General features: G+C 40.9%; 1 protein-coding gene across 3 annotated transcripts in view; it reads left to right on the top strand.

Annotated features, from left to right (window-relative positions):
- TPD52 (tumor protein D52) overlaps window positions 1-27701 on the top strand; it is a 121361-nt gene that overhangs the window by 25483 nt on the left and 68177 nt on the right. The window contains exons 2-6 of one of the 3 annotated variants that reach the window (XM_061995068.1): window positions 2619-2734; window positions 4506-4654; window positions 5545-5646; window positions 12961-13009; window positions 25183-25194. In XM_061995068.1, the coding sequence (XP_061851052.1) occupies window positions 2619-2734; window positions 4506-4654; window positions 5545-5646; window positions 12961-13009; window positions 25183-25194 (428 nt within the window). Of the gene's footprint in view, window positions 1-2618; window positions 2735-4505; window positions 4655-5544; window positions 5647-12960; window positions 13010-14111; window positions 15564-16457; window positions 16658-25182; window positions 25195-27701 lie in introns of those variants that run through there. The other 2 variants (XM_061995066.1, XM_061995067.1) reach the window with 2 other exon arrangements.

Below are 27701 nucleotides of genomic sequence, written 5' to 3'. Positions count from 1 at the left end.
TGCAGACAGCTGTGCCTTGGTCAGGCTGCCTAGCATGGCCTTCCCATGCCACAGATGCATCCTGCAAGTATTGAGTGAGCTGAGGCATGGGAGCAAAGTGAGCAGAGTAATGGGATGAGAAGGGAGGTGCCAGCATAAAGACTGATGGGAGGGTGTTTGCATATTTCAAATGGAACTAAAGAGAAAATAATAAATGGGAAGGGGTTATAAGGCAAGGAGGGGAGAGAAAGGCAGGGTGTGGATGTACAGAGTGAGGTATAGAGAACTCTTGAATAGCAGTGATTTTTCTGTCTTCCTAAAAGATCTAGAAATGGAAAGGGGAGGAGAGATCATCCCCTTGCTTCTTTGCATCATGTCTTAAGTACCATGTAGACAACAAGCAACACAAACTCCCTTAAAACATTAGTTTTGCAGAGAGAAAGTACATTCCCAAAAGCCAAGCTATTGCTGCGGGAGACAATCCAGTGTGGCTTCTTACTGCTGGATTCACTTGTCTATTTTTGGTGAGATAATCCAGATAACTCTTCACAATGAGACTGAACAGACTTCCACCTAGATGTGCTAATGTCCTTTGCGTCAGTGTGGTCTTTGGTACTTGCAGACTTCCTGAAATAGCTTTTGCAATGACAAACTCTGTAGTCTCTGAAGGGCTATATACTGGGGGCTAACGTACTGGGGATTGTAGCGTGTTTAAACTGTTAGTTATCCTTCAGTGTGGGCATATATAATTAATAGAATAAATATCAATTTGATTTAAAAATTATGGTATTCTTAGCTGTTGGATGTTAAGAAAAGGAAATAAGTTGATGTGTAAAGCAAAAATTACCTAATTGTGCAATATGATCTGTAATCCTTTTTTCAGTCTTTTTTTTTTTTTCAGCGCTGTAGTGCTGGGCATTAGACTCAAATTTTGTTTTCTGCCTTAGATTTCTGCTAGAAAGCAGTGTATTGGGAAACCTGTAGGGACTATATTATGTTTGTGTAGAAGACACACGTAAACCTCTGGGAAAACATGACATAGATTTTATAAATACAGAATGGGGTTTCATTTGCTTTCTGTATGCTCCATTGTCAGTGTACTCCCTGATTTTTCAGCTGATTGTGATGTAGCTATTTGAGATCAAGCTTCAGGGGATTGGACTAGATGATCTCTAAAGGTCCCTTCTAACCCCTACCATTCTATGACTATGATTCTCACAACACATGGAGTTTTGGTACTACCATTTGGTCTGGGAATCCAAGAGTACCATCCGAAGCTGCTGAAATGAAGATGTAATTTTATCTGCTTAACTACTATGGTGACTAGTAAGGGAACATTACTTAATATGTCCTCAATTTATCTGAATTATGTATTTACATATATATATATATATACACACATATACACACACACAAACACACTCTCTCGCCCCTTCTCCTTAAAAAAATCATCTTGTTTTTTTGTCTTCTACTTTAATATTTTTATTTAATTTCTTTTCTTACTATCTATAAAGCCATTTTACCTCTTGGTTAGAGTATTAGTTCTGGGGATCCACAACCACTCCATCTTGGCAAACTGGTGTCCTTGCAAGTTAGAAAAGGATTCTCTAATTCTGGAAAACTGTGTGTGTTAAATTTCAGCCACAAAGATTCAAAATGGGAAATATTTAACTGGGAGATCTGTTTGTTACATTAAAAGGTGTTTAAAGTGATCTTACTGCAAGCACTAAGGACTAAAAATAAATGAATCTCTAAAGGGAATGCATCATAGTAATACAACTAATATTGCCCTCCTTTATTTCCCTGAAGTTGTGAAGGCGAAAGATGAAGACAATAGGAATGGGATTCACACAGAGGAGTCTTTAGCAGAGTTTTGGTTTCTGGATTTGGAAGGGAAGGAGACGGTGGTGTGAATGTGTGCATACCCTCATCAGTCACTTCTCAGCACTCCACTGCTTCATCTGAAGTGACAGTCTATTTATTGTTCCTAAGCTCCTTCTCCAGATTTCTCATCTTCAATGTCCAGATGTAAACCCATCTTATTTCTTGTTCCATGATATCTGTGACTTTCTAGCCACAGTGATTCCAGTTACTAGGGTCAGAGAGGTTGTACAAGGTAGGCGAGAAAGTTCATACTTTGCTGTTGCTGAGCTTGCTTGTTGCCATGACCACTGCCAGTGTGCTGAGAATGGGCACTTTTTAATCAGATCCAGAGAGCAATTGGGAAGCTTCTGCATAGTCTTGAGCACCTCCAGGCCTTCAGGTTTCTGTGCCGTATGAAAGAGCAGAGAGCGTGGTGACTCCTGGTCAGAGGTGGTGTTGGAACCCTTGGTTGGGACATTGTGTCCTGTGCCTTGGTTTCTGACAGAGTAGTGGGACGCATTGTCCTCACCGTGTTTCCAGCCTCCTATTATAGCAGTGGCTGCAATTGCCTTGAGCTGTAATACTCAATACTGATGGAATGAAACAGCCAGTAAAAAGCTTCTGGTTTCCTGTACGCTATAATACTCAGGAAGTGTGGCTTTAGTGTCCTCTCATCAGTTTTCTCTGTTTGCGAGCACAAAGGGCTGTGTGTTAACCATATCTACTACCTGGCAGACTCATGATGATCTGACTTTTAATGATTTCTTCACTTCAAGGGCTGCTGAGAAGTGACTCTATACCTGAAGTTGGAGAGGATGCTGCTGCTACGGTTGGTATGGCAGAAACACTCTCAGAAGAACAACAGGATGAGCTAAGGAAAGAGCTTGCTAAGGTAAATTCTTTTGAAATAGCTCTAAATCTGGCTTTGAGAATGAAAATCTGGGATAATGCTGTCTTTGAACATATAGTTAATGCTTTGCATATTTATCTGTGAGTGTCTAAAGCTGGATACTGCACTCCTGTGTATTATGGACTGGGAAAGAGAAGGTGTCAAGGAGAAAAGAACAGCCAGTTCTAGGTGTGGGAAATTAATCTAGAAGTGCTTAGTGTCGAGATCGAAGATGTGTAAATGTCTAACCGTTTGGTTTTTTTTTTTTTACCCTCAAGTGAAAAGGAGGTAAACGAGCTGTCAAAGAGAACATGGTTAAAAGCAAAAACTAAGTGTTATCTCAACTCGTGTGGAGTAACTAAAGCTGCTGTTTTCATGAGGGATGCTTTGTATGAATATCTGTGTAAACACTGTTTTGCCATTGTCTAACCATGTAAATATTCTTGTCCATAGTTCATATGGCAAAGGTATTTTTAGGAGGGAGTTAAAGTAGTACTCTTCAAAGGACAGTCAAATATTCAGACCTGATGCATACAATTAAAAAGCTGTCAAAGTCAAACTTTACTGGGTCCTCAGTCTTTTTTCTTTTGTAGTTCTATGTGAGTTCAGGACCCTAATAAAAGACAGTAGCCTAAGCCTGAGGTTGGCAAATGAAAGCTAGCTGTGAAATAAGCACTTTTAACACAGTCTTGATTTTGGTAGTCCAGATTATTATTTCACGCCAAAACATGAAGATGATGAGGAAAATCTGGTCCTGCTAGGGTATGCAACTCTGGACCTTGGACAGGTATCCCAAAGAAAGGTGCTTTGAAGATGGCACTTCATCAAAGGAGCTTAAATGAGTGGGCAGCCTGATACTCTAAAGTAGGATGGTCTAGTATGGATAAGGAAGTAGGGATGAATGTACACCTTTGTCTTTTTACATACAACCTTACTGCCTCTGTCACAGATATACAACCCACAGAATGGCATCACAAAACTGTTCTGCTTGTGATCTGCTTGTACTTCTGTGAGAGGCTGAAGTGACCATAGAATCATTTAGGTTGGAAAGACCTTTAAGATCACTGAATCCAACTATTAACCCAGCAATGCTGAGTTCACTACTAAACCACATCCCTAAGTGCTGTGTCTCTGTAAAGAAATAAGTATGTGAAGAATACAGTTTTATAGTTGCTGAACAGGTACTGTGGTTTTTTGTTGTGATTTTCTTAGGGGTTTGGTTTCTTTCTTTTAACTGTTCAGTCTGCCACCATTTTCACCCCTGCTCTGGGGAAGGCACTTCTGTGGCTGTATCCAGCCTCCAGTTGCTGCCTTAAGCCACAAAAGAACATTTCAGTTCAAGCGAGGAGACAAAAGCTCTGTATGGATCAGACATGGTTTCAGCTTCCTGATACTGATTGTACATTGGTGTGTCTTGTGACGTGGAAGGAGATTACAGGCTTGGCAATTGTCCCAGATTTGACTAATCTTCAAGCTCCACATAGGCTAATGTTGTCTAAAGGTAGTGATTTCTAACTGTGAAGTCTTTTAGTTACCAACTTCCTTGTGCATATCCAGTAACAGTGCTAGCTACTGGTAGATTCCTTTTTTACTAGCTCTTGTTGTAGACTATGTTGGATTTCCCTTTCAGTATTTAGAAACAAATGTAAGGCAGTGTTAAAAACATGCTGGCCCTCCCAATTACTGATGCCTAGAGGAGGTTTTAGTAAATACATCATTACATGTCTGGGTATATCGCTTGTTAACTTATCTCTCATCAACTCTGCTGCAATAGGTGGAAGAGGAAATCCAGACACTCTCACAAGTGCTAGCTGCCAAAGAGAAGCATCTAGCCGAAATCAAGAGAAAACTGGGAATTAACTCATTACAGGAATTGAGACAGAACATTACCAAAAGCTGGCAAGACGTTACATCTACCACAGCGTATGTACCAGTTCACAGATATTCTCAAGCTGTTGAGATGAAAACTTGTGCCATGTCTAAACCCTCTGTTCTTGTGAAATGAATGTAAATAACACTAATTTAGGTCGCACTAAAACTTACCTGGATAAATCATTGTAGATTTTTTTCAAGAAGGCCACTATTAGCTATATCAAGTCATGCAAAATAAGAATGATTAACCATAATGTGGGTGATTCTAACACACTTTTTGTCTGACAGATCTGAGATAGCATTACTGAGGTAAGTTATCCTAAGTCCAACCCTTCTTTTCCAGCCTGAAAAATGACTGTAAACTGAACTCATGCAGGAAGGGCGCAAAGTCACAGTTAACAGTTGTGTTTGTCGAGAACTTTAGCTTAAGGTCTAGAGTGACTGCCTTCTGACAACACAATGTTAAAGAGGATGTACCTCAGACTTTTTATGGTGAAGTTCATTGACAAAACCATTTTCTTCAAGATTTTAGATGCTTGACACAAAAGAAATAGAACTGTTTTCAGTGTGTATATAGGTTGCTGTTTTCTTGGGGCTTTTTTGGTTTGATTTTGTTGGGTTGGGGTATTACTTTGTTTGGGTTGTGGATTTTTTTTTGTTTATGGGGTTTTTTGTTGTTTTAAAGTAGTACAGTAGCAGATAACATCTGTTCAGGGAGCGGGATAGTAGATACATATTGGTGAACCTGATCTGAAGTTTGAGTGGCAGAGATGTTATAGTCAGGAGAGACTGAAATGGCTCAAAATAATCTCTTAAGTAGCTTGTCCATTTGACCCTAAAGTTGAAGTATGCCTCTGAGTTTGATGCAAATTTACATACACTAAAAGTTTCCTTATGTGTTCTATTAAAATAACTACAGACTTAATTTTAATTGAACACAGATACAAGAAAACATCAGAAACCCTGTCTCAGGCTGGCCAGAAGGCTTCTGCTGCTTTTTCATCTGTTGGTTCAGTCATAACCAAGAAGTTTGAAGATGTCAGGTAAGTCTTTGCCAAAGTATTTGAATGGCTTTTTTAAGCCGGTAATCACTGAAATAAATTTATGCTGTTAATGTAACTAGCAATTCTAAAAGTTAACCTATCAAGAACCCTGAACATCTGTTTTAGGAGAGCTGAGTGACTTGATGCGAAATCTTTTTGTCTGTCCTCAATGATGCAGAAGAGTTCTGTGGTGTGTTTGATATTTGCAAGAGAAGTAACGTATGCTATTACTTCCCTGCTACTCTTATTTTTCTGGTAGGATTTCAGGTGGCAGTATCTCCACCTGCCTCTCAGCAATGCACCGTAGCATTGTCATCTCCATTTGACTTTTGCAGCTTGTGGGATACTGTTTTTAAACAGCTAATGTCTTTAACTGTTTGTGCTTTGGTGGCTGGTGTGTTTTGTTTTGTTTTTCCTTTCAGGTGTGTTTAATTTCCTTGTAAGCTGTTCTACCTCATAGCAGTGGCTTGATTTTATTACCTTTTTAATAGACTATTGGCACTTTTTAATTCTTAAATACTGGCATAGAGCATATTTTGATTTTTTTTTTTTTTTGTGTCAAATGACACAGCCTTTTACACAAGTTAGGTAAGTTTGGTGGTCATTTTTAATGCTGTTGTGAGCTGCATCCAAAACTCCTCTTCCTGCATGCAGTTCAGCCATATGCTTGGCTTATAGTTATCTGATCATATAGCTTTTACTACTGGAACATAAACAACTCTTCATCTCTGCTTGTAATTTGTTGTGAATAGTGGATCCAACTTATTTTACAATTACTTTCAGAATATTGCTGCATTGGAAAGCAGTGTAATAAAATCAGCCCTCTGTTTTGAAGTGCTGCCATTAACCTCTTCCTTGCTTTTTGAAGTCTAGCGAGAAAACACTTTGAGGTACAGCCACACAGTTATATATTTTTCTTCAGATTTATCAGAACTTCCTTTCTCTCTTTAATGCTTACTCTGGCATTGTGCAGACTACAGGCTTTTTCACATTCATTTAGGTAAGGTGGGCTCAAGAATTGTTTCTGAAACTAAGCATGTAGTCAGACTGTCTCTGTTAAAATCTTTAAGTTTTGTTTGTAAAGGTAATTTCTTCTTTTTTCAATGTTAGTTAATGTAAAACTGAAGCTCTCTTAGTATCAGGGAAGATGTTTCTTTGTGTTCAGCTGGTAATTATCCCAGAACATGAAATTTTGACAGTACATAATGATCAATTGGTCACTTTTCCTTGTAAGAAAGGAATCTGTTAAAATGATTATACAAATTTTTTTTAAGAGTCAGAATATGGTTTTGAGGTCAATGGCATGCAGGATTCTTCCCTTTTTTTTGTCTGTACTGTGTTTGTGCCTTGACAGAGTAGAAACTTTCCCTATTTTGTGTCTGTTACATTGGCTGCATAGCATTAAGACTCTAATCAAATCATTGGAATCAATGTACAATGGTGTATGCTTTCTCTGTTCGTAGTTTGTCCAGTAGAGTTGATTACTTTAACAGCTCCAGACCCCGAGTATTTTAGTTACCTTGTCTGCACTGCCTTTTATCTACTTACTCTAAGCAAATATTCAATGTTTTCAGCAGTTAAAATTCCTGTGTAGCAACTTGTGTCCATTGCCTCTCATCCTACCTGGCTTCATCTTTTCTGTACTCTCCCATTAAGTAACTAAAGACAGCAGTAGGATCTCTGTGAGATGTAGGAATCTGGCTTCTAGAATACTAACTAGGAGCTGCAGCCCCAGGAGCAGTGCGTGGCAGGGAGATGGGCAGTGGCATAGGAGCAAACTCTGAAGTGAGGTCAGTTTGCTCAAGTGTAAGAATAGCAGCTTGTCTGAAACAGCTCTCCTTTGGCATCAGCAGGACAAAGGGAGCCTGAAAGATGTCTTTACCTTTGGGATGTAGACTTTGACTTAGCAGGGTTCAGCTTTCTTCCCTAAGGCTATGGTGTTCCCCTTCTAGCGTTAGACTATAGCGTTTGGCAAGAAGCACAGATCTATAGCTTTCTTTTGGCTTTAGGAATTTAATAATCAGAAGAGTAGTAGTCTAATTACTTAAGTGAGTAAGTAAATGTTAGGTACTCTATAACAGAAACTGGGCCACTGAGAGGGAATGTGACAGGTGTTGCTGTGCTTCTTGGGGACAATGATGATGGTGGTATTGTTATCAATTCAGGAGAAGCTGGGTTTGAAAGCAAAACAAAAAGTGTAAGAATTAGTGCCGTTCAAGGTCTTAGTTGTGCTTAGGCAGGATACTGAAAACCAGGGTTATCTGGGATGTACTCTTGACACTGCACAAATCTGAACTTTAGAAAGTTTTAGATGCCCAGATTCTTTCCTAGAAACGATAATTGATGGGCTTAATATTTGTGCAAATACTGAATGCATTCAGTACAATTGATGTACTACATCGTAGCATTTTTATTCTTATGTAGTTGCTTCATTATGGCTTTGCTGTTCTTGTCATGTTTTAGCTTAGAGGCTTCTTAGCTGTAATGGTATGACTTCTTCTGGATTGGACCATTTCCACATATTCCATGCAGCAAACATCACAGGCAGGTCTTCATGCCTGCACCACAGAGCGATATTGGAGGGAACTGCAAAAGGGAGTAAGGCAGCTGGTGCAGCTGTAAACTTGTAAAGTACTGAAATAGAGAGAAGGAGAAGGGACTCATAGTGCGAAGTCAGTGTATTATTGCATCCTTTTGGTGTTTGTTTCCTCTGCTTTTCATTATGCTGTGAAATGAACTCTTTTTTCCTTCTTAGGTTTCTCTTAGTACCTTTATTCTTTTTTATAACAACACTTTGAACTTTGGATGAGCTAGTGGTCCTTGTGCAGGCAACACCATTATTATGTGCAAAACATTAGTACCAAGATATAGCGCTCTGTGAACTTCCTGAGCAGTCATAACTTTGTGCTTAGCTCCTCTTGGACTGCATCCATATTATGGAACAGAAGTCCTTATCTTTGCCCTGTTCTGAGATTTCAGAGTAACTTTCTTTGCTTGCTTTGGAACTCTGGTATGATCATGTACTCCTGAATATCATCATTTATCAGTGTATCCATTGGAAACCTGTTTATTAACAAAAGTGAATAACTAGTGCTTCTGCACTCTTAAGCTTGTGTTTTCCAGGCAGGGACTGTGTTATCTCTCCTTGTGTATTTTCAAAATGTGAGGCAATGTAGTAGCTCTAAAAATCATGTAAAGGATAAGAAAGCTTTTAATATAATACAAAAAACGTGGAAGGCTTTAGAGCAACATACTGTTCCTTTTTTAGGTTTTGTGGTTTTTAATTTTTTTTAAAGCTAAGAATTTCCTTGTGGGCACTGTTAAAAAGGAGTTCTTCAAACCACATGAGTCAATGGGCTAGTTACAGAATCACAGAATCTTAAGGGTTTGGAAGGGACCTCTAAAGATTATCTAGTCCAACTCCCCTGCTGGAGCAGAACCACCTAGAGTAGGTCAAACATGAACTCATCCAGGTGGGTTTTGAATGTCTCCAGAGAAGGAGACTCAGCCCATCTGTGAAGCCTGTTCCAGTGCTCTGTCACCCTCACAGTGAAGAAATTCTTCCTTACGTTCCTTTGGAACCTCCTATGTTCCAGCTTGTACCCTTTGCCCCTTGTCCGCTAATTAGACATCACTGAGAACAGCCTGGCTCAATCCTTCTGACACCCGCCCTTTACATATTTGTAAACATCAATGAGGTCACCCCTCAGTCTCCTCTTCTCCAAGCTAAAGAGCCCCAGCTCCCTCAGCCTTTCATCAGAAGGGAGATGCTCCACTCCATTTTGGTGGTTCCGAACTCTCTCCAGTAGCTCTCTGTCCTTCTGAACTGAGGGGCCCAGAAGTGGACACAATATTCCAGATGTGATCTCTTCTTTGTACAACTTTTCAAGGCTGAAGAACAGGGGATTTGATGTTAGAAAGATGAAATGCATTTATCTAATCCAGTTCTCTTGCAAACCATACCATAATGTGATGACATTATATACTAATTTACTGTGACATTTTACAAAAGGCATGCTGGGTATATGTGTGTTGTACAACAGCAAGTCCTTCATGAGTGTATGAAGAATTCTTCCATTAAGTTCTTCCTTACTTTAATGTGAGGGTGACAGAGCCCTGGCACTGGCTGCCCAGGGAGCCTTTGGAGTCTCCTTCTCTGGAGGCTTTCAAAACCTGCCTGGACGTGTTCCTGTGCAACCTGATTGAGATGAACTCACTTTAGCAGGGGATTTGAACTAGATAGTCTCTAGAGGTCCCTTCCATACCCTCCTACCATTCTGTGGGTCTGTGAAACAATCTCTATGACATTAAAACAAACTTCCCTAGACATGTGTTAAAAGATCTGCAGTACACCACAGGTTGTTGACTTTCAGTGGAAGCAGGTCTACAGATTGTAAATATATACGGAGAAAAGAAGGTAACTTTCATCTTCTTTCAAGGGGGCACTTCTTGTAGGATGAGGGGAAGTGGCTGATCACCACTGGACAAAGAGAATGTTAGTAACAGTGTAACTACAGCCTAGTTCTGTACTAAAACTTGGCACATAGCAAGATCAGAACTTGTGGTAGTCCACATCACAGTGATGAACATAAATTATGCCTCAGAAGACAATTGGCTTCTATGTGCTCTGGAAAAGCTTGTGGAAGCCAAGCCATCTGTGAAAGTGAAATACAGCAGAAATGGGGTTGGGGAAAGGAGTGCAACACAATTGTGTTACTGATGTGTGTCAGGACAGCATCTGGCCCTTGCATATCTAGTTCCCGGGACACTGCCTACAACTTAACTTTCAGTTGTGCATCTGCCTTAAGGGATCCCAGCCTTAAGGGACTTATGTACATGTGTATTTTTTTTCTATCTTTGTGTTCTATTGATGAGCCTCCCAAAAGAATCTCTTAAAACCCATTTTGCAATGAACAGAAAACCTTTTTGCATCTATGACCATACTTTCGATTGTGTTGTGGTACCAACTGGAGTTCTGGAGGTGCATCAAACATGAGAAATCTCTCACATTTCAACCTCCCCCCCCCCCCCCACCCCCCCAGCAGTTGCCTGGAAAGTAGTCTCTTGAAAGACATCATAAAGTCCAGTCTATATTTTACATTCCAAATATAGTCCTGAAAAACTGTGATCCTCAGTTTTTCTAACTTACTATTGTGGTATTTGACAAGAAACTTTTAATATATATGACTAATTTATATCAGGAGTAAACAAGGATTTACTAGAATATGGAACTAAGGTTCCAGATGGTCTTGAATTTTCTTTGGGAGTGCCTTAATCTATATCCAGTTGCCTTCTTAACAGTAGATGTGTGTTATCACTAAACAAACAGTAAATGTATAGCAACACTGACAGGTTACAGAAGTCCTCCATGAATTTTAGAGTAGGGTTGAGACTAGGACTTTCTTTCTGTGCTCAACATAAACCTGACCTTGACTATGGATTGATATGACTGCTCTTGCTAGATAACTTATATTGATGAGTAGGTAACTTGTATTGGTGGCTATGGAAATCTACATGGAATTTAAATAAAGATACTTGAGTCTTCACTTTGTGCTTGATAACGTCAACGCTATAAATGCAGCATGGCTCTTATTGCTTGAAGTGTAATGAGTAGACAGACTGCAGCTCAGCAGAATGTGTACTAGCAAGCATGGCACTTGAACCTTTCTGAAAAGGAAAAAGTTGTTGCAGCTTTTGCTCTGATATACTTGTGTGTGTGCATGACTAAGCAATTTAAAAAAGCAAACCTAAGCAGTTACTGTGTAAGACTGTTTAAGATTGTATGGCTATTTACCGAAGTATCCAGCAGTCAGCTCTCTAAGCCAATATCTTTGCCATCTCTCACCTGAACTAACTTCTTGCTTTCTTTTTTCCTTAATGCTGGCATTTAGTATACGCTCCATACAGCACTCAATTAGCATGCCTATTATGAGGTAATGTATGCATAACCCAGCTGTTGGGTTTATTTATTTTCATGTGTAGAGTCAAGTCAAATTGAACTTAGGTCAACTAACATAGATTTAAAACAAAATCCCCAAACACACTTGACTTTGTAAAGGATTTCCTGTACTAACATGTAGGATAAAATTTGTTTTATTTCTGCTCAGTAGTGGTTCTCACATCTGGAATGTGACCAAATGTACATTCTCTATAGTTTAGAGTACTATAACAACTTTTTTCTGCCCTTTAGAAATGTAATGCTACGAAGTGCTACTGCTTTTTAAACTAGGAATCTTGGCATCTCTTTTAGAACAATCAAAGTGGGGAAAAAAAAAATACTGTGGTTTCACAAAAAATGTCTCGCTAACTGGGAGTGCTTGCCTTTTTGCTCCCTTGCTTGGCATTGTGTTCCTCCATCTCCTCAGAGATACTCTGGTTGGAGATACAGATATGTCACTGTGTGCTTTCCCAAATGAAGAAGTGCGGCTAACCATGGTGACCTACACAAATACTAAGCAAATGGGGAAGGGAAGCTTAAGACCTCCTGTGGAAAAAAGCTCCTGTCTTTCACCTTTTTGTTTGTTTGTTTGCCACAAATCCTTAGTCCTGGTCTACCAAAAGAAAGCATTTTCCATCTTGCATAAAGGCGGAAGAGGTGTCCAAGCTGTTGCTCAAATTTGCAAAGGGCATTGACACGTAGTTAGAGCATGAAGTCAATCTTCTGACCCTAATAAATAGTACACTATCTCCCAGCAATTGAAACTCAAAGCTGTCCTGCTCTTCATAGGTGGAATTTAGCATTTGTAATCACAGCTGTCTCCTGCAATTAGAAGGCAAGAGGGAGTCTCCCTCAAATTTAACATGTTAGCAAAAAATGATGCTGTGAACTGTTTGGTTAATTGAACACATAGCCTATTAAATGAAACTAGTTTTCCTGTAACAAGTGGAAAAAAAATGTGACAACAAGCTTTCTTAGCAATAATGTGACTTTAGAAATAACCTAACCAGAAGCAATGACTAAGCGTTTCTGAACAAATCTTTTAAGACAGAAACCTGTTTGAAATCAGTGGGAATAAGCTAAACCTAAAATACTCGCTAGTTCCCCCTGTCTGTGTTGTGATGAAAGATCCTGTTGCTGAGTCTGGTGATGCTTGGTTGCCAAAGACATAAATGAGCTACTTGTGTGTGTTTGAATTTTAGTTTTGTAGCACTTGGGGAGATCAGATTTAAGCTATTTTTAGGCTACTCTTAAGAAAAGGAGAGAGTCCCAAATTAACTGAGCTTATGTTGACATTGGAAAAAACAATTGTCTGCTTGCTTTCTGATATTTATAGATATTTTTTTAATTCTCTGGTTCCTTTTTTATTTTCCTAGAAACTCTCCTACTTTCAAATCCTTTGAGGAAAAAGTTGAAAGTTTAAAGGTAAGCATTACAAAAACACCTTGGTGGTCATGGAGCTGTGGATGTGGAGAAACGAGCGATGGGATCTCTGGGTTGAGTGTTTTTTAGTTATTGGTAAACTGTTGAAGATGCTTAGATGTCATCTTAAGTACTGTGGAATTGGTTTATCTGCCTAATGGTTTGAGAATAAGAAATGGGCTTCCTGCACGTCTTACAGGGGGATGTGTTTAATTAGAAGGACTAACAGCTAAGCTGCACAAACAGCCAGTATTATGTACACAGTATTAATGTGTCCAAAACGGTCTATGCTTTTCTTTCCATGCCTTCCTAAGGACTAGTATCCCACTTAGATGAATGGCCTGGGAAGTTTATCTTATTTCTGGCATAAAATATGCAAGGCCTTCACACCATAATGTAAAATTTACTTTGAAAGCCTCAAGTGCCAGAAACAACCATTAATGGCTTCCCCAGGCAACAAATAACTTAAAAAATAACAAATACATGTAACTGGAACCAGATTTGACCATTTTCATGGGCACATTGGGTTGGATGAGAAGCATACAAGCAATAGTCCGGGGAGCTAGGCATTTCTTTGCAAACCAATTGGCATTAACACTCTTGCCATCTCACAGGGCATATACTCTAAAGGGAAGTGGAAAGGCAACCACATTACTTGGAGAAAGTGAAGTAGTTGTGTTCCACTAAAGATCTCAGGAATTGCTGTTGAGTGAAAAAACTATTCAGGGTTCTTTCTTGAGCAATGCAGAAGTGAGTTTAAACTCTTGAGTATTTCAAAGCCTAAATGTGAAAATGAAAGGCTACACATCGGTATCCATTTTTAACTGACTGTGTCAGTCTTCTGACTCCCTGGACTAAGTGCTGATTCATGCTTCGTGTATCTCAAAGTCAAAGGCAGACTGCTACATTAATTTGCTGTTGGTGATTGTTTTCCACAAGACTTTATCTTTAGAGTGTTGTGGAGGTGGGTCAGTCCTGGAAAATCTGCTGTACTGAGAAAAGCTTATTAGACTTACTCATGCAGAGGTACTGGTTTTATACAGGGAAGCGTGTTTGGCATGCCAAGTAACTGCAGTTTTATGTTGAGGCTCTTTCTGTGTTCTAGTCTAAAGTTGGAGGAAGCAAACCTGCTGGGGGAGATTTTGGAGAAGTTCTCAACTCTGCTGCCAATGCCAGTGCCACAGAAACTATCGCAGAACAGACCCAGGAGGAAACCCACTGAGATTCTTGCCTCTGTCCTGCCACCCACTGCCAGATGCTGCAAGCAAAAACTAAGCACACTTGTAACATTCTTTGTGCACCAGATGTGCTTTTATTTAGCACGTAGCTATTTTACTAGATTAACTGATACCAAGCTTGTTTGTGGGTTCAAAATATTTTTGAAACTAAAATACATTGTTTGGGGTTTTGTGTGGGAAGGGGAATTTTTATGCCTTTCAAGCATTTAAAGGACTTATCTCTAATTTGAAGGCAAGCTTGAAAATATAGCAATGAAAAAAAAATCTCTTGAAGTTAATTATACTGTACATATATTGTGGATACATAATTTCTTTTCAGTCTGTAACTACTGCTCTGCTTAATCATTATAAATCTGCTGCAGCTGCCAAACTGAAGCCTGTTACTTCACTCCTTGTGATTATTTCAATGAAGCGCTGCCTGCGCAAGGCACTGGACTAGGAGCATCACTCCCAGGTAAAGAAAGGATTTCTGCTTCAGCAGACTTTAAACAAGTTGTTCACAGCAGGATTACACATGGGTAGGAACATCCTGTCTTAAAGAGCATGTCCCTCATACAACACAGAGCAATGCAGAAAATGTTAAACTTACTGATCTAGCCATGGATTATCCACCTATAGGAAACTGCTGACCATTGCAAATGGAAGCAAGACGGCTTGCTAGTTCTGGTTTGGTTCAGTTACAACACTTCTCAGTCTTGTGTTTTGTACATGATGTGAATGTGGTAAGAGTCACTCTTCTGAAGTTTTGATCAGTCATGAATAGATTCATCTTGATTCACGCACAGTGGTGTCACACTAACAAAGCATGGACTGCAAGAATAAGCCTGAGCACAAAACTGGTTCTTTTTTTAGACATCAAGAAAATTAGGTCTCAAATGCAAACGTTGCTTCCCTTGTAGGCTGACCATCGAAAACATCTGCTACACAGTCTTGCTTTATTTATGTGTTGAAGGCCTGTACCACTAGCACCTCTGTTTCTGCTTAAGACCCCAGAAACCTGTTTCCAGAGGTGCAGTGTCATACCGCAGCATAGCTCTGACAAGACCTGTCTTTCCACGTGTTGCTTCATCTGCTGTACTCTTTAAATTTCTTGTATTTTGTATGTTTCTGGCACATGGTGTGGGTCTGGTTAGAACTTTGGCAAGTGTTTTTTATCACCATGCTTAGAACTGGAAACAAGTTTTGAAACAGTTGTGTGAAATCCATGGAACTTCAACTGCCACGGTCTGGAAGAGTTGGTTCCTGACAACCTTGTTTAGCATGTAGTATATATGCTTAATTACTTGTGAGAAGCCTAATAAAAACCTGTATCTGAGGAATGAATTGTCCTGTGACTGCAGAGGATTATATAAATAAGAATTTTTTATTTCTAATAGGAACAGTTCTAGAAGCTTAGTTTCTAAGTCATGCCCATATATACTGCCTGTGGTGGGGGAAGCTGAAGCAATGAGCTTGGCCTTTCTAGAGAAGACTAGGTTGCTGCCTTCTGGTTTACTTAAGTATTACAGGGGCAAGTTCAGAAACTGTCAGCCTTGGCCAGCTACACTTTGCAAAACGAATGGGGAAGTGAAAGAGGCAGAGATACCTATTCTGTAGGGGTGTTATACCACCTAGGACAAGTCCTGCTGGAACCTGATCCCTGGTCTAAGAGTTGTTTTTTTTTTTTGTCCAACTGATAAAAAGAACGGTCACCTAGCCTCGAGTTGAGCTTTCTGGGTTACAAAGGAAGATAAGTTTTTTAAGGCAAAGTGTGTATTACACTCGGCTTCAGCTGCATCTTCCCTCTCCCCATCCCCCGAGGGCATCTGTTGCAATTTAAGGTTTGTTACCGCGGTACCTGTCACCCAGTCCCCGTTCCCTGAGGCAGGGCTTCGGCCGGCTCCCCAGGCCCTGAGGCCCGCGGCTCCCTGCGCCTGGGCTGCTCTGCCCGGCTCCCTTCGCTGGCCCCGTACCCCTGCAAGCCACCTCAGGGGCGAGAATGGCAGAGAGGCACGGGCGCTGCTGTCAGCCGGGCCGCCTTCTCCGGCAAGGGCCTGTGCCGGCCCTGGCCCCGCGGGGCGGCAGCACGAGTCCGCTCTGCCGCCGCCTCCCGCCCGCAGCGCCCACCCCGCGTCCCGCAGCTAAGATGGCGGCCGCCCCGCCTCGGGCGGGCTCGGTGCGCCTGCGCCCGCCGGGAACCCGAGCGTGGCGCGGGGTCAGGGTTCGCGCTCCGCCTTCCACGCGGACAACGATGGCGGCGCCGAATTGGGTATTTGCTGCCGCCCGGGCAGGGCCGAGGCTGTGGCGGCCACAGCTGCCGGCCGTGAGGCGATGCAGCGGTGCCTCAACGGCGGGAGCGCCGGGTGCCGCCACCCTCCCGCAGCAGACAGAGGAGCGGCTAGGCAGCGGTACTGCGGCCTCCGGCTCCTGGCAGGTGAGGGTGCGGCGGCGGCGGCGGGGCTGGGCCGGGCCGGGCCGGGGCCGTGTCTGGGGGCGGTCCCCGGGCTCACTGCAGCTGCCTCTGCCTCTCGGCCGGTGAGGGCGGTGTGCTCCCCGCCTGCTTCGCGTTACCTTCCCGACACGCCGGTTCCCATTTTCTTTCCTCTTCACCCCGCGTAGTAAATACCCTGCAGAAGCGTGGACAGTTCTTCTGTTGATTCTTTTAACGTACTCTTTCACCAATCTAATACAGAAAGCGTACAAGGAGCTTTGGGTGTGTAGAATGGAAGGTACAGCTCCGTGGGCAAAACTATCCTAGATTTTACAGGTGATAAGAGAAACTATGGAAAGTCATTAAAACAGTTTTAGTAGATCAGGTCGAAGGTCTGTTAGGCTCTAGGTTTGCAATTGAAATATGAAAGCTGATATGAAACACCTGTAGAAGTGCATGTATGCCAAGGCATCAAAAGAAACAACAGCACAAGGGGTGAAAGAAAACCTGGTGGAGAGTTCTGGAGAACAAGTCTTATGAGGAACAGCTGAGAGAACAGGGGCTGTTCAGTCTGGAGAAGAGGAGGCTATCGGGACACCTCAGTCTACAGCTACCTGAAAGGAGGTTGTAGTAAGGTGTGGGTTGGTCTCTTCTCCCAAGTAAGAAGTGATAACACAAGAGGAAAGGGCCGCAAATTGCAACAAGGAAAGCTTAGGTTGGAGATTAGGATATTTTTTTTTTTTACTGAGGGTTATTAAACGTTGGCACAGGCTGCCCCGGGAAGTGGGTGAGTCACCATCACTGGAGATATTCAAAAGACCTGTTGATGTGGTACTGGAGGACATGGTTTAGTGGTGGACGCGGCAGCAGTAGGTTAACAGACTTGGTGATCTTAAAGGTTTCTTCCCATCTAAACAATTCTGTGACACTGTTCTCAGGAGTAAAATTGAGGATCACAATATTCCTGTCAGGGCCTGCAGTTTGATAGGTGTAGAACACATTTGTCAAGAGCAGACCCTGGTTCTGAACAACAGGGAGGGAAACAGGCTTGTTTGCCCTTTGTTTTCCTGTTATTCCACCATGAAAACAAAGATGGAGAGATAGATAGTGAGCAGCAGTCTGACATTTTTTGAGGCTCCAGTGAGATTCTGGAGCAAAGGACTACCCTATACACATCTACAGAGTCCTGAAGGGTACAAATGATTTGTCTAAAACCTAGCTGACCATTGCCAAGCAGGAAGAACTTTAGAAGTGCTGTGAGGCCTTGACAGCTGCTATCCTTCATCCTTGGTATTGCATCCAAATGGTCCTGGCCAAGTTGCTTTGGTATATGCTTCTTGTTATAGGTCTGTGGGTATGAGAAAAGGGGTGAATGAAACTTGTGAAAGAATTAATAAAATGCATATAGAGCTTCTTTTAGAAGATCTCATCTTCTGTGACTCTTGCATTGATTTTTGTTGTGCTGATTTTCCCACAATGTCTGTTGTGATGTTAATAGACTTCTAGGAAATCACAGAAAAAAACCCCAATGTGTGTGTGTGTACTAACATATCCCAGAATATCCCTTCCACTCTGAAAAACACTGGCCTCTGCTTTTCCCTCAGTTGGAAGCAATCCTGTGCTGCTCTTTGTCCTTGTCACACTTCTTTTCCTAAGCTCTTTTGAAGTTTTGTTTTATCATATCAGGGTCTGGGATTACTTGCAGTGTGCCTGGTAGTATATGAATGCTGTGAATTAATATTGCAAGGTAGTTTTCGTGCTGGGAGTGTAGTAATAGAAAAGCCTCAGTCACTGAATCCAGGACCTGGTACACCAAATGATCATATAATTTGTAACACTCTATTTTCCGTTGCTGTCTGCACTGACAAGGCTGGCTGTGCTGGGATCAAAGAACTGTCTAACTCAGGGGTCTGGCCCAAGTGATGTCCAAGGAGGACGTCCACAGAAGAACTGGGAAGAGATCCAGTTGATCTAGCTTTAGAAGATGCTGACTGCTACTTTGGGGTTTTGAGGGGGGAATGTGAATTATTTTTTCTCTCTGTTGAAGTAGGAAGCTAGGAACACAACCTTCTTCTAAGTTAAATCGTCATCAAGCCTTTAAAAGTTCCAAACTATAACGTTACATGGTATTCACAACATCAAATGCAATTACATATACAAGTAATGCAATATAGAGATCAAACTAGGAAGGTAAAATGAGCTGGACTACAGCTCTGGGTTTCTCTGTGTTCTGCTGGATTACTTTGTCGCTTGAACAAGAGGAAAACCAGTAGCTTGGTTTGCAGTGATGTGGCAATGTTAAAAGCAGAACAGTGAGATGAAATAAGATTGCAGAGTCTACTTTCATGCTGTTCTTAGCCCAGTTAGCAAAGTACTTGGTGAGACCAAGTGTGATTGATGATTACTCATTATTTGCACTTTTAAGAGTGTGCAGAAGAGTGGGTGGCTTTGGTCAGAGTTAGTTATCAGTGGAAGATAAGGTTCTGGAAACAAGAGGAAAATGAAAGGGTCTGACTTGCAGTGCAGTCTGTTGGCTCTGTGTAATTTTCTTGAAATCACCTTTTCATCATTTTTACCTGATTTTTTGATTTCTAGCAAGTGTGTTATTTGATAAACAAACTTTTCACAGCAGGGAGAAACCTGGATGCTAATGTGACATAAAGCTGGATAACAGGGAAGGATGTACCAGATGCTGCTGGAAAAACTCAAAGCATTAGGAGACCTCATGATAAAGTCCTTATGAGGGGAGCAGTGTGCGGTGGCTATATCTGCATTCCTCTTCTGGGGTGCCATGCATCTGCAGGATCTACTTTCTCAAGCAAGAGGAATATGGTCTGGCTCATCCCTTACCTGAACGACAGCCAGAGGAAAGCTTATGTTCCTTATCTCTGCTGACAAACAGGCAGGTACAAAGCACTGTCTGGCTTTTGGTGGACTTAGAGCCTGTACAAGCACAGAGATGTTATTTGAGTCCTTAGAGTTTCTGTTTCTCTTTTACAAGGGGGTGAGGAAAGTTGATGTTTCTGACTGGTTTCCTCTGTCAGCTGTTTTTCCTTTATTTTTGGATCTATATGAATGGTCCTTTAGGCAAACATCAGGAAGCTTGATCAATGGGCATGTTGTCATGCATTCATCTAAGATGATTCAAAAAGCATAAGGATATTTTTCTTGGGTAGCTTTTCAAGTTTTTTGGGCATAGCAGTAAATGCATACTGCTGACCTTGCTTCATAGTTGCCGGGTGGTGTTCTCATGTTGGGAATCTTTCGGGGTTTTACGTTTTATTTTTCATCTTCAGTTTATGGTTCTGTTACAGTTGGTGAAAGAGAGCAGGCACTTATTGTCAATTAAAATTGTTAAAAAGTTCGCAACTTAGTAAGCGAGATACTCTGATAAAGCCACATTATATGTTTAACTTTTACAGCAGGCAACTTACTACTACCTTTTCCTTCTCCAGTTTTATAATCTCTTAAGTTTTGCATTCTAAACTGAACAAGAAAAGAGAAGTTTAAAGTTCTTTTTTTTCTCTATGGATTTTTTTTTAAAGTCTCTCAGAAGGACAGAAGATGCTTTAGATATTATCTTTATTTACAGATTAAAGCTGCCTGCCCGGCAAATTAGGAAACCTTCCCTTCTGGGAAGGGTGTGATGATTTTTGTTGATACAGGCAGAGGAGTGGTTGAGCTATATCTGTAGCTGGGTTAACAACGTTTGAATAAATAAATTGTATGTTTTCCTGCACTGTGAACTATAAACAATCTGAAAATATTTTTTTAAATTCATTGATGCAGTCTGTGTTTAGGTAGAAATGGATTATCGCTGTGTTAGCTTTGCTGCCGGTCACAGTACGTGTCACAGCGCAATAAAACTGATGTACGGGTACCTTTTTACTCGGTACCAGCAAGGTACAAACCATCGGGTGGGTGCCGGAGACCAGTGCCAGGAACAGAAGTGCAGCGTGTGGCCAGGAGCGGGGCGCGGGTGCCGAGGCAGAGCTGCGGCAGCTGCCGCTGCGCTGGGCGCCGGGTGAGCACCGTGCCCGGCCCGGCAGAGGCCATCCCGCCGCGCGGCGAGCGGCGGCAGCACCAGCGCGCTCCGGGAGCCCCCTGCTTAGCTCCTCCCAGACCCTGCGCCAGGGAAAGCCGTTTGTTGAGCAGGAACGTAACCGACTTTCTCTGAAGTTCGAATGGAAGGGACTGGGTTGACATCAGTCCACCGTAATAACTGATTTCAGAAATAGAGAAGTTAGAAATTATTCTTCCAGAATCTTCCATGTTTTGAAATTTTCAGACTGAGGTTCTTTACTGAAAGGATTCAGAAATTTGAGGAGGATGCCCCTGTATTTCAATTTCCTGTCACTATTTTAAACAGTAAAATATAAATATTAATAAAGAGAAGAAAATAAGGGTTGCCTTATCTGTTTCTGTTTCAGGAGGGTGATTAAAAACTAAACCACAAAGTGACAATTTTAAAGGAATATGTTACACTTCCATTCTGAAAGCTATGTGGATATTCTTTATAAGGGATATTTATGTCCTGCTTATGCAGTATCTTGGCAGTCTCAGTTTAAAATGATGTGTGACACTAGATGTCCTGAAATCAAGCATTAAAAAAAAATCAGAATTGTTTTTAATGTCATTGTTGTTAGGAGTATTTATCTCAATCTGTCTTCCCACCTTAACATTTAGAAGATTTAAGATTTAGAAGATGATTTTACCAAAATTGCAGTTATTTGAGAACAAAAATACTTCCTTCTATTTAATGCAATTTTCACTTGTAATTTTCATAAGGTAATATTTTTAGGACACTTGTAACCTTGGTGTGGATGGGTTGGTTTTCCAATGTTAATAAATAACTTTAAAACATTTGTGGTTTGACTGCAAATGTAACAGCACTTTATAAAATCTGTATGCTAAGCACAGAAGTTACTCTCTTAGGTAGATTGTTTTCTGTCCAGCATTCAGTTAGTGGAAACCACTAGCAAACTGAGAACGGGACTTGTCAGTTGTGAGATTTGCAGGAGTGGGAATGAGTTTTCTTCACTTGAAGTTTCTGTTGGCTTACCTTGTCAGCTAGTGCAGCTGCATTTGAGAAACTTGGCTTATATCTGCTCCTGCTACGCTGTGAACATGTCCTGGTCCTTTGAGGTTTGTGCTAATTCAGGATTACACTGCAGGCTTCTCAGCATCCTCTTGGCTGGATCTGCCCGAAATGCTGGTTTGTGTTACAATGGGAATGAGTGTCTTTGTCCTTTTGAACTCTATGAAGAAGCAGTTCTAGCTTGTGAGTGCTCTGGCTGAGGCACCAAAGCTTGGCTCTTCTGACCTGGGTTTGCCCCAGCTGTGGGCACAGCTGAGTCTGGGATTTTGTAAATGTTGTGCAGTGTTAGAGCAACACTGAAATGAAGCAGACAAGACTTCTAATGTTGGACAGCAGAGGGATGATACATGCTGTCCTTTGGAGCATGGCATTATAGTACAGTAAAATTGTATGCAGTTGTGATAGGCAGCAGTGACTTGGGAACACAAATTTGTACAGTAAGGCCCTGTGCACCTTGCACAGCTCTGTGGGTGACAGGAGGACAACAGCACAGGAGGAACAGCAGGTTGCAGTTCTCTTCTGGCCTTGCTCCTTCAGATAGCTCTAGGTTGGCAGGAATTGGTTTGGTGTTGCTGGGGATCTGTGAGAGGTGGGCATAGGCGGTACACCTTGGATCAAAGTGAAATCTCAGAATTCAGATTGTCTTCAGACTGTCAAGATCATGGAGAAAAGCCAGTGAATGCCAGCTACCTACTCTTGATCACAAGACACCTGGAAGAAGGTGTGCACAACCATAATGTGAAGATTAAACAGGAATTGAAATCCTTCCTAGTGGTTATTTTTACCAACAAGGTATTTACGTATACTGTTGCTGTGGGACATCCCAATTACCCTCCTGCTATGACTATTGAAATACCATTCTGTCCCCTAGGAGCCTGGAAAAAAGAGCTTGGAAGATAAGGGCAGTGTTAAATGGAAAAACTATTAGGCTGAAGGTGAGACAGCGCTGGTATGTGGAATTGCTAGTGTCTCATTTCAGCATGACAACCCTATAGAGCAACCTAAAATGAGAGGTGACAGATACATAATTGCTCAGATAAGTGATGCAGAGTTCTGTCTAAGCAATCCAGCTGCACAGGCAGATGCTGGGCTCAAAACACCGTGGATTGTTCTTAGGACACTAAGGACACTGGAGAATAAGATGCTTTGGATGTTCTTCACACTGTGAATTTTGGTATGCCTACACCACCAGGTGACCTGATGGTTGTGTGCTTCTCAGGGTGGTTGGCAGCATGCTAAGAGGATAGGAATCCCGCTGTTTAGACGGCTCATCCCAGTTCATTCAAGAACTGGTGCAGGCACAAGAGAGGAGTGTGTATGAATTGGAGGTAGCTGGGAGGAATGTGAAAAGCCTTGGACATACAGGTTCAGGGCATTGTGAGAATCACTTCTTGGTTCCTGTTTTTTTTTTTCCCCTCCTTCCCTATACATAAAGCAATAAAAAATTTTCGAAAACTTTGTAAGAGATTGGAATTTGTTTCCTTTCGTGTTACTGGTGGAGAAATTGCCTTAAAGCTTGACTCATTTTTTATTGCTTAAATTAATATTTGTCTGTACTGTTGTCTTCTTTGTTTTCATTGGTTTTCTTTCCACCTCTTCAAAAGCCTCATATTTTGTTAGTTGTGTGTTGATACCATTGCAGTATTCTAATGTTTTGCTATAAAATACTTATTGAAAGATAAATAGTTGATACTACAAATTTATTTGTAGAAGTATTTTAACAAAAACCACTCAGCTTTATTTGACTAAATTATGCACTGTTATATGCAATGAAAGAAATTCTTAGCTCAGCGTTGTTTAGTAAATGATCCTTCTCACTAGTCAGCAGCATATTTTCAAAGCTGCATTTTAAAGCCTTTGTGAAAGTCTTGTTTTACAGTTTCTGCACTGTGTATCCAATCAAAATGCAAAGATAACTGGAAAACCTTCCTTTTACTACAAACACAAAGAACTTGATATTGAGTCAACCAGTGCAGCAGATTGTACATTTATAAGATTTGTTGGCTAAGCCCATGATGTGTTAGCAGCATGACTTTGCTGCTTTCTGGTATTTTAAATGGTCAATTGATTCATTCAGTTGTTTCAAAAAAGGGTCTGGAAGCAGCTGCAGGTGTTTAACTTCCTTGATACAACCGTGATGTTCTTCCTCTCCCTAAATGTACTTTATTGTTTTATGCTGTTCCTCCTAGGTGCAGTTGCAAAAAGTCATAGGAAAAAGAAGTATAGTTTTAAAGTTTAGGCGTGTGTGTTGCTGTATGAAATACCAAAAAATTCTGTCTTAAGCAAAATAGAGTACACCCGTGACTCTTCTGATAAGGGGCAAGTATAGCCATAACGGACTAAAAAACCTCACCTGTCTTTGCATTTACTGTGATAGCACAGTATTTGTTGTAGGACATACGAGGTTAGGCTGTTAATTGAAAAAAATTACATTTGTTCTATGAACAGTGTTGCTACATTCGATTTAGCAGCACACAGTAAGACATTGGTAGCAAGTAATTTTACATAGTGTTCTGAATAATTATGCTCTTTTATGAGTATGAATAATGGTTCATGTACTGTATCTCAGTGACAAGTCTAAGAAATATCCATCTTCAAACAGCAAAAAGCTGCAAGATAATCTTAGCAAAAGCATAAAGAGATTTCTAGAGAGCAAAGAAGTTTTGCTATTAAAAGTGCGATTGAGGAAAACATGTTGAATATTATGCACAGAGTACAGATCCTATTCATGTGAAGGAAGTCTTGAGATCTGCATGATCCTACTTGAAAAATGTAATTATGGGACAAAGATTGTTTTCACCGTGGTATTTTACTGGTTAAGTGCTACATGTATTTGGTTAATTGTTATTTGCATCTATTTTTAAATATGTGTAGTTCACAATATTACATTGTTCATTATTGTGAGGCAATACATATTCAAATATATATACACACACAAGTATATTGCATACAGCCGAGAATACTTTAATTAAAAGTTATTCTGTATGTAAAAATAAAAATGAGGTTTGGAATATACCACATACATCAGTCAGCATTGCAATAAGTGCCAAAATGGCTGGATGGAAGGGTCATAAACTGATATGAAATAGTGTATGATGAATCTTAGACTTGTATTTTAAAAACAATGAAATCCTTTCCTAATCTTCAATCAAAATGTAATTGAAAGCTTTTTTTTTTTAAAGTGTGATTTAAATATGTGAAACTGGCTTAAAAAATGTGCCTGTAGACAAGCAAAATCTTCCAATCCTCATTGCCAAGTATGACAACTGTTACCCTTATAACTTCCTATAACCATGTTTATTTCCCTTTGGATAATGCTGTGAGTTATTAATACTCCTATTCTTAGTAAAACTGAACTTTAAAACACCTCTCATATAAAGACAGACTGAGAGAGTTGAGATTGTTCAGCCTGGAGAAGAGAAGGCTCCAGGGAAACCCTACTGTGGCTTTTCAGTACTTGGCTAGTAAAAAGACTCCATAAAGCCTATCTCTATAGAGATACCTCAGCTTCTGTACCTGTGCTCCTTAAAGCCTAATCCAGTATTTTAATAAAATGAGTCAGGGTTTTAATGAAGAGGTCTTTACAAAATATTATTAGACTTGCATGGTAAATTAGTTGCCAAAAATCCTAATATTTATCTACAGTGAAGTTTAAATGATGCTTTGCCAAGACTCTTAGTCACCACATCTCACCAAGGGGTGCTTAAGGGCCTCATTTCAGCTTTTTATTTAAAGCCTTTGTGGCTGAAGAGTTTTGTTTGTTTTGCTTTCTAAAATAAAACCACATTTCTTCACTGCATGAGGAGAATATGTGGATGTTCCTTTTGGATGAAAGAGCAGAAGTTTGCATTGCTTTCTGGCAGTTCTTTGGGGGTGCTTGCTGTTTGAAAGTTGTGACGGGGAAGTAATTCTAGGTAATTAAAACCCTAATTATGCATTGTTTTTGAAAGTTAATAAAGATTTAATAATGATAAGAAGGAAAATATAGGAGTTACTTTTCCTTGTCCTCTTCTAGGCAATTGCTTTTTCCAGTCATAAAATCTGAGAGGTTTTTTTCCCCTTCCAAATTTTTCAAGTTTTTGAGGAAAAGCTTTTGGGGCTCACTGTGCTGCTCTTGCATAGGGGTTTTGGAGTATTATATTGTGTTGTATTAAAAAGTGATTCTACTTTCTTCTCACCTTTCCTGCTTTCCTCAAAACTTACCTGTAAAAAGGTAAATATGGCCACTATTTCTGTTTATTCCAAAACTAAATTATTTGGGTGCAATGAAAAACATTAATCAGGTATGGACAGAAATTATTTAATATGATATCCACTGGAATTTATAGTTATACTGACATTTTTTCTATTGAACTGTAGACATTAAATAATTGATATTATATTGTATTAGAATGCTTGTAACTAAAATCGTTGCCTTGAAGAATTCAGGTCGTCATAGCGCAAACCGGTGTGCAATCACTCAGCAATTAGCATCACAGGCAAAACAGACTCAACTTGGGGAGAAAAAGGTTTGATTTATTAAAGGAACAATAAGAACAGCGGGATGAAAAATAAAACTGAATCTTAAAACACCTCCCCCTACCCGGCCCTCTTCCCAGGACTCTCCTTCCTTCCCCCCACAGTGGTGCAGGGGATGGGGATTGCTGTCAGTTCATTACAGATGGACTTTGCTGCTGCTTCTTCTCAGGGGGAGGCCTCCTCACACTTCCCACGGCTACACTGTGGGGCCCCTCCCATGGGAGACAGTCTCTCATAAACTTCTCCAGCGTGGATCCTCCCAATGGGCTACAGTTCCTCACACCCTGCCCCAACATGGGTCATCTACCAGGAGAACAGTCCTTCAGCTAACAACTGCTCCAGCCTGAGTCCCTCACAGGATCACAAGTCCTGACAGCAAACCTGCTCTGGTGTGGACTCTTCTCTCCCCATGGGACTCCCAGGTTCTGCCAGGAACTTGTTCCAACATGGGCTTCCTATGGAGTCACAGCCTCCTTCAGGCATCCACCTGCTTCAGTGTGGGATCAGTGTGAGCTGCTAGTGGGTTTCTGCTCCCTGGTGGCCACCATGTACTGCAGGGGCACAGCTACCTCACCGTGGTCTTCACCACAGGTCACAGGGGAGTCTTTCTTCCAGGGTCTAAGCACCCTCCTCCTCCTCTTTCACTCACCTTGGTGTCTGCAGAGATGTTTTCACATTCTCGCTCCCTGTTGCTGCTGCAGTTTAGCAACTGCGCAACAACCTTCTTCTCCTTCTCAAATATGTTATTCACAGAGGTATTACCTCAATCACTAATTGGCCAGACCTTGGTCAGGTGCAGAGTCTGTCTTAGAATTGACTGGCATTAGCCCTCTCAGCTACAGGACGGCTTCTGGCAGCTCTTTGTTTAAAGAAGCCACCCCTGTAGCTCCCCCTATTACTAAAAACCTGGCCCAGGCAAAACCACTATATCACCCTCATTTCTTGGAACAACTTCAGTGTGCAAGGAAACCGCGGTAATGAAAATTAAAGCTTGTTGCTTGTTTTTTGATAGATTTAGGAGAACTCTCGAGTTGGTAATGCTCATTACACTGCTTCTGGATGGAAGGCGATTAACTGTTGGATGTCAGGTTTTGTGGTACATTGTCTGAGTTGGTCCTGTAACCCTTAAAGTGATACTCTTCTGCACAATGGTGCTTTGACCTTAATAGAGCTTGTTGCATTCTTTGGAGTAAAAAATAGTACACTACAGAGAAATTTGGTAAATGAACTATGGCTATGACCTGTTACCCCAGTAACAACTTCTTCTTAAAAATTCCTGTTATTTAGGTTTATATCTGAGCAACAGTGCGCACTTTTAGTAGTTACAAGATATGAAAAATTAAGGTCTGGTGGACTAGTAGAAAGTAACATTTTTTTAGGTTGCTGTTTGAAACAAGTGCCTTGTCAATATACACTTGGTCAGAGAATAGC

Source organism: Colius striatus, chromosome 4 (assembly GCF_028858725.1).
Source record: "Colius striatus isolate bColStr4 chromosome 4, bColStr4.1.hap1, whole genome shotgun sequence".
In the NCBI taxonomy this organism is placed as follows: Eukaryota; Metazoa; Chordata; class Aves; order Coliiformes; family Coliidae; genus Colius; species Colius striatus.
The sequence above is the reverse complement of the archived record's forward strand: the minus strand, read 5'-3'. Positions and strand labels throughout refer to the sequence as shown.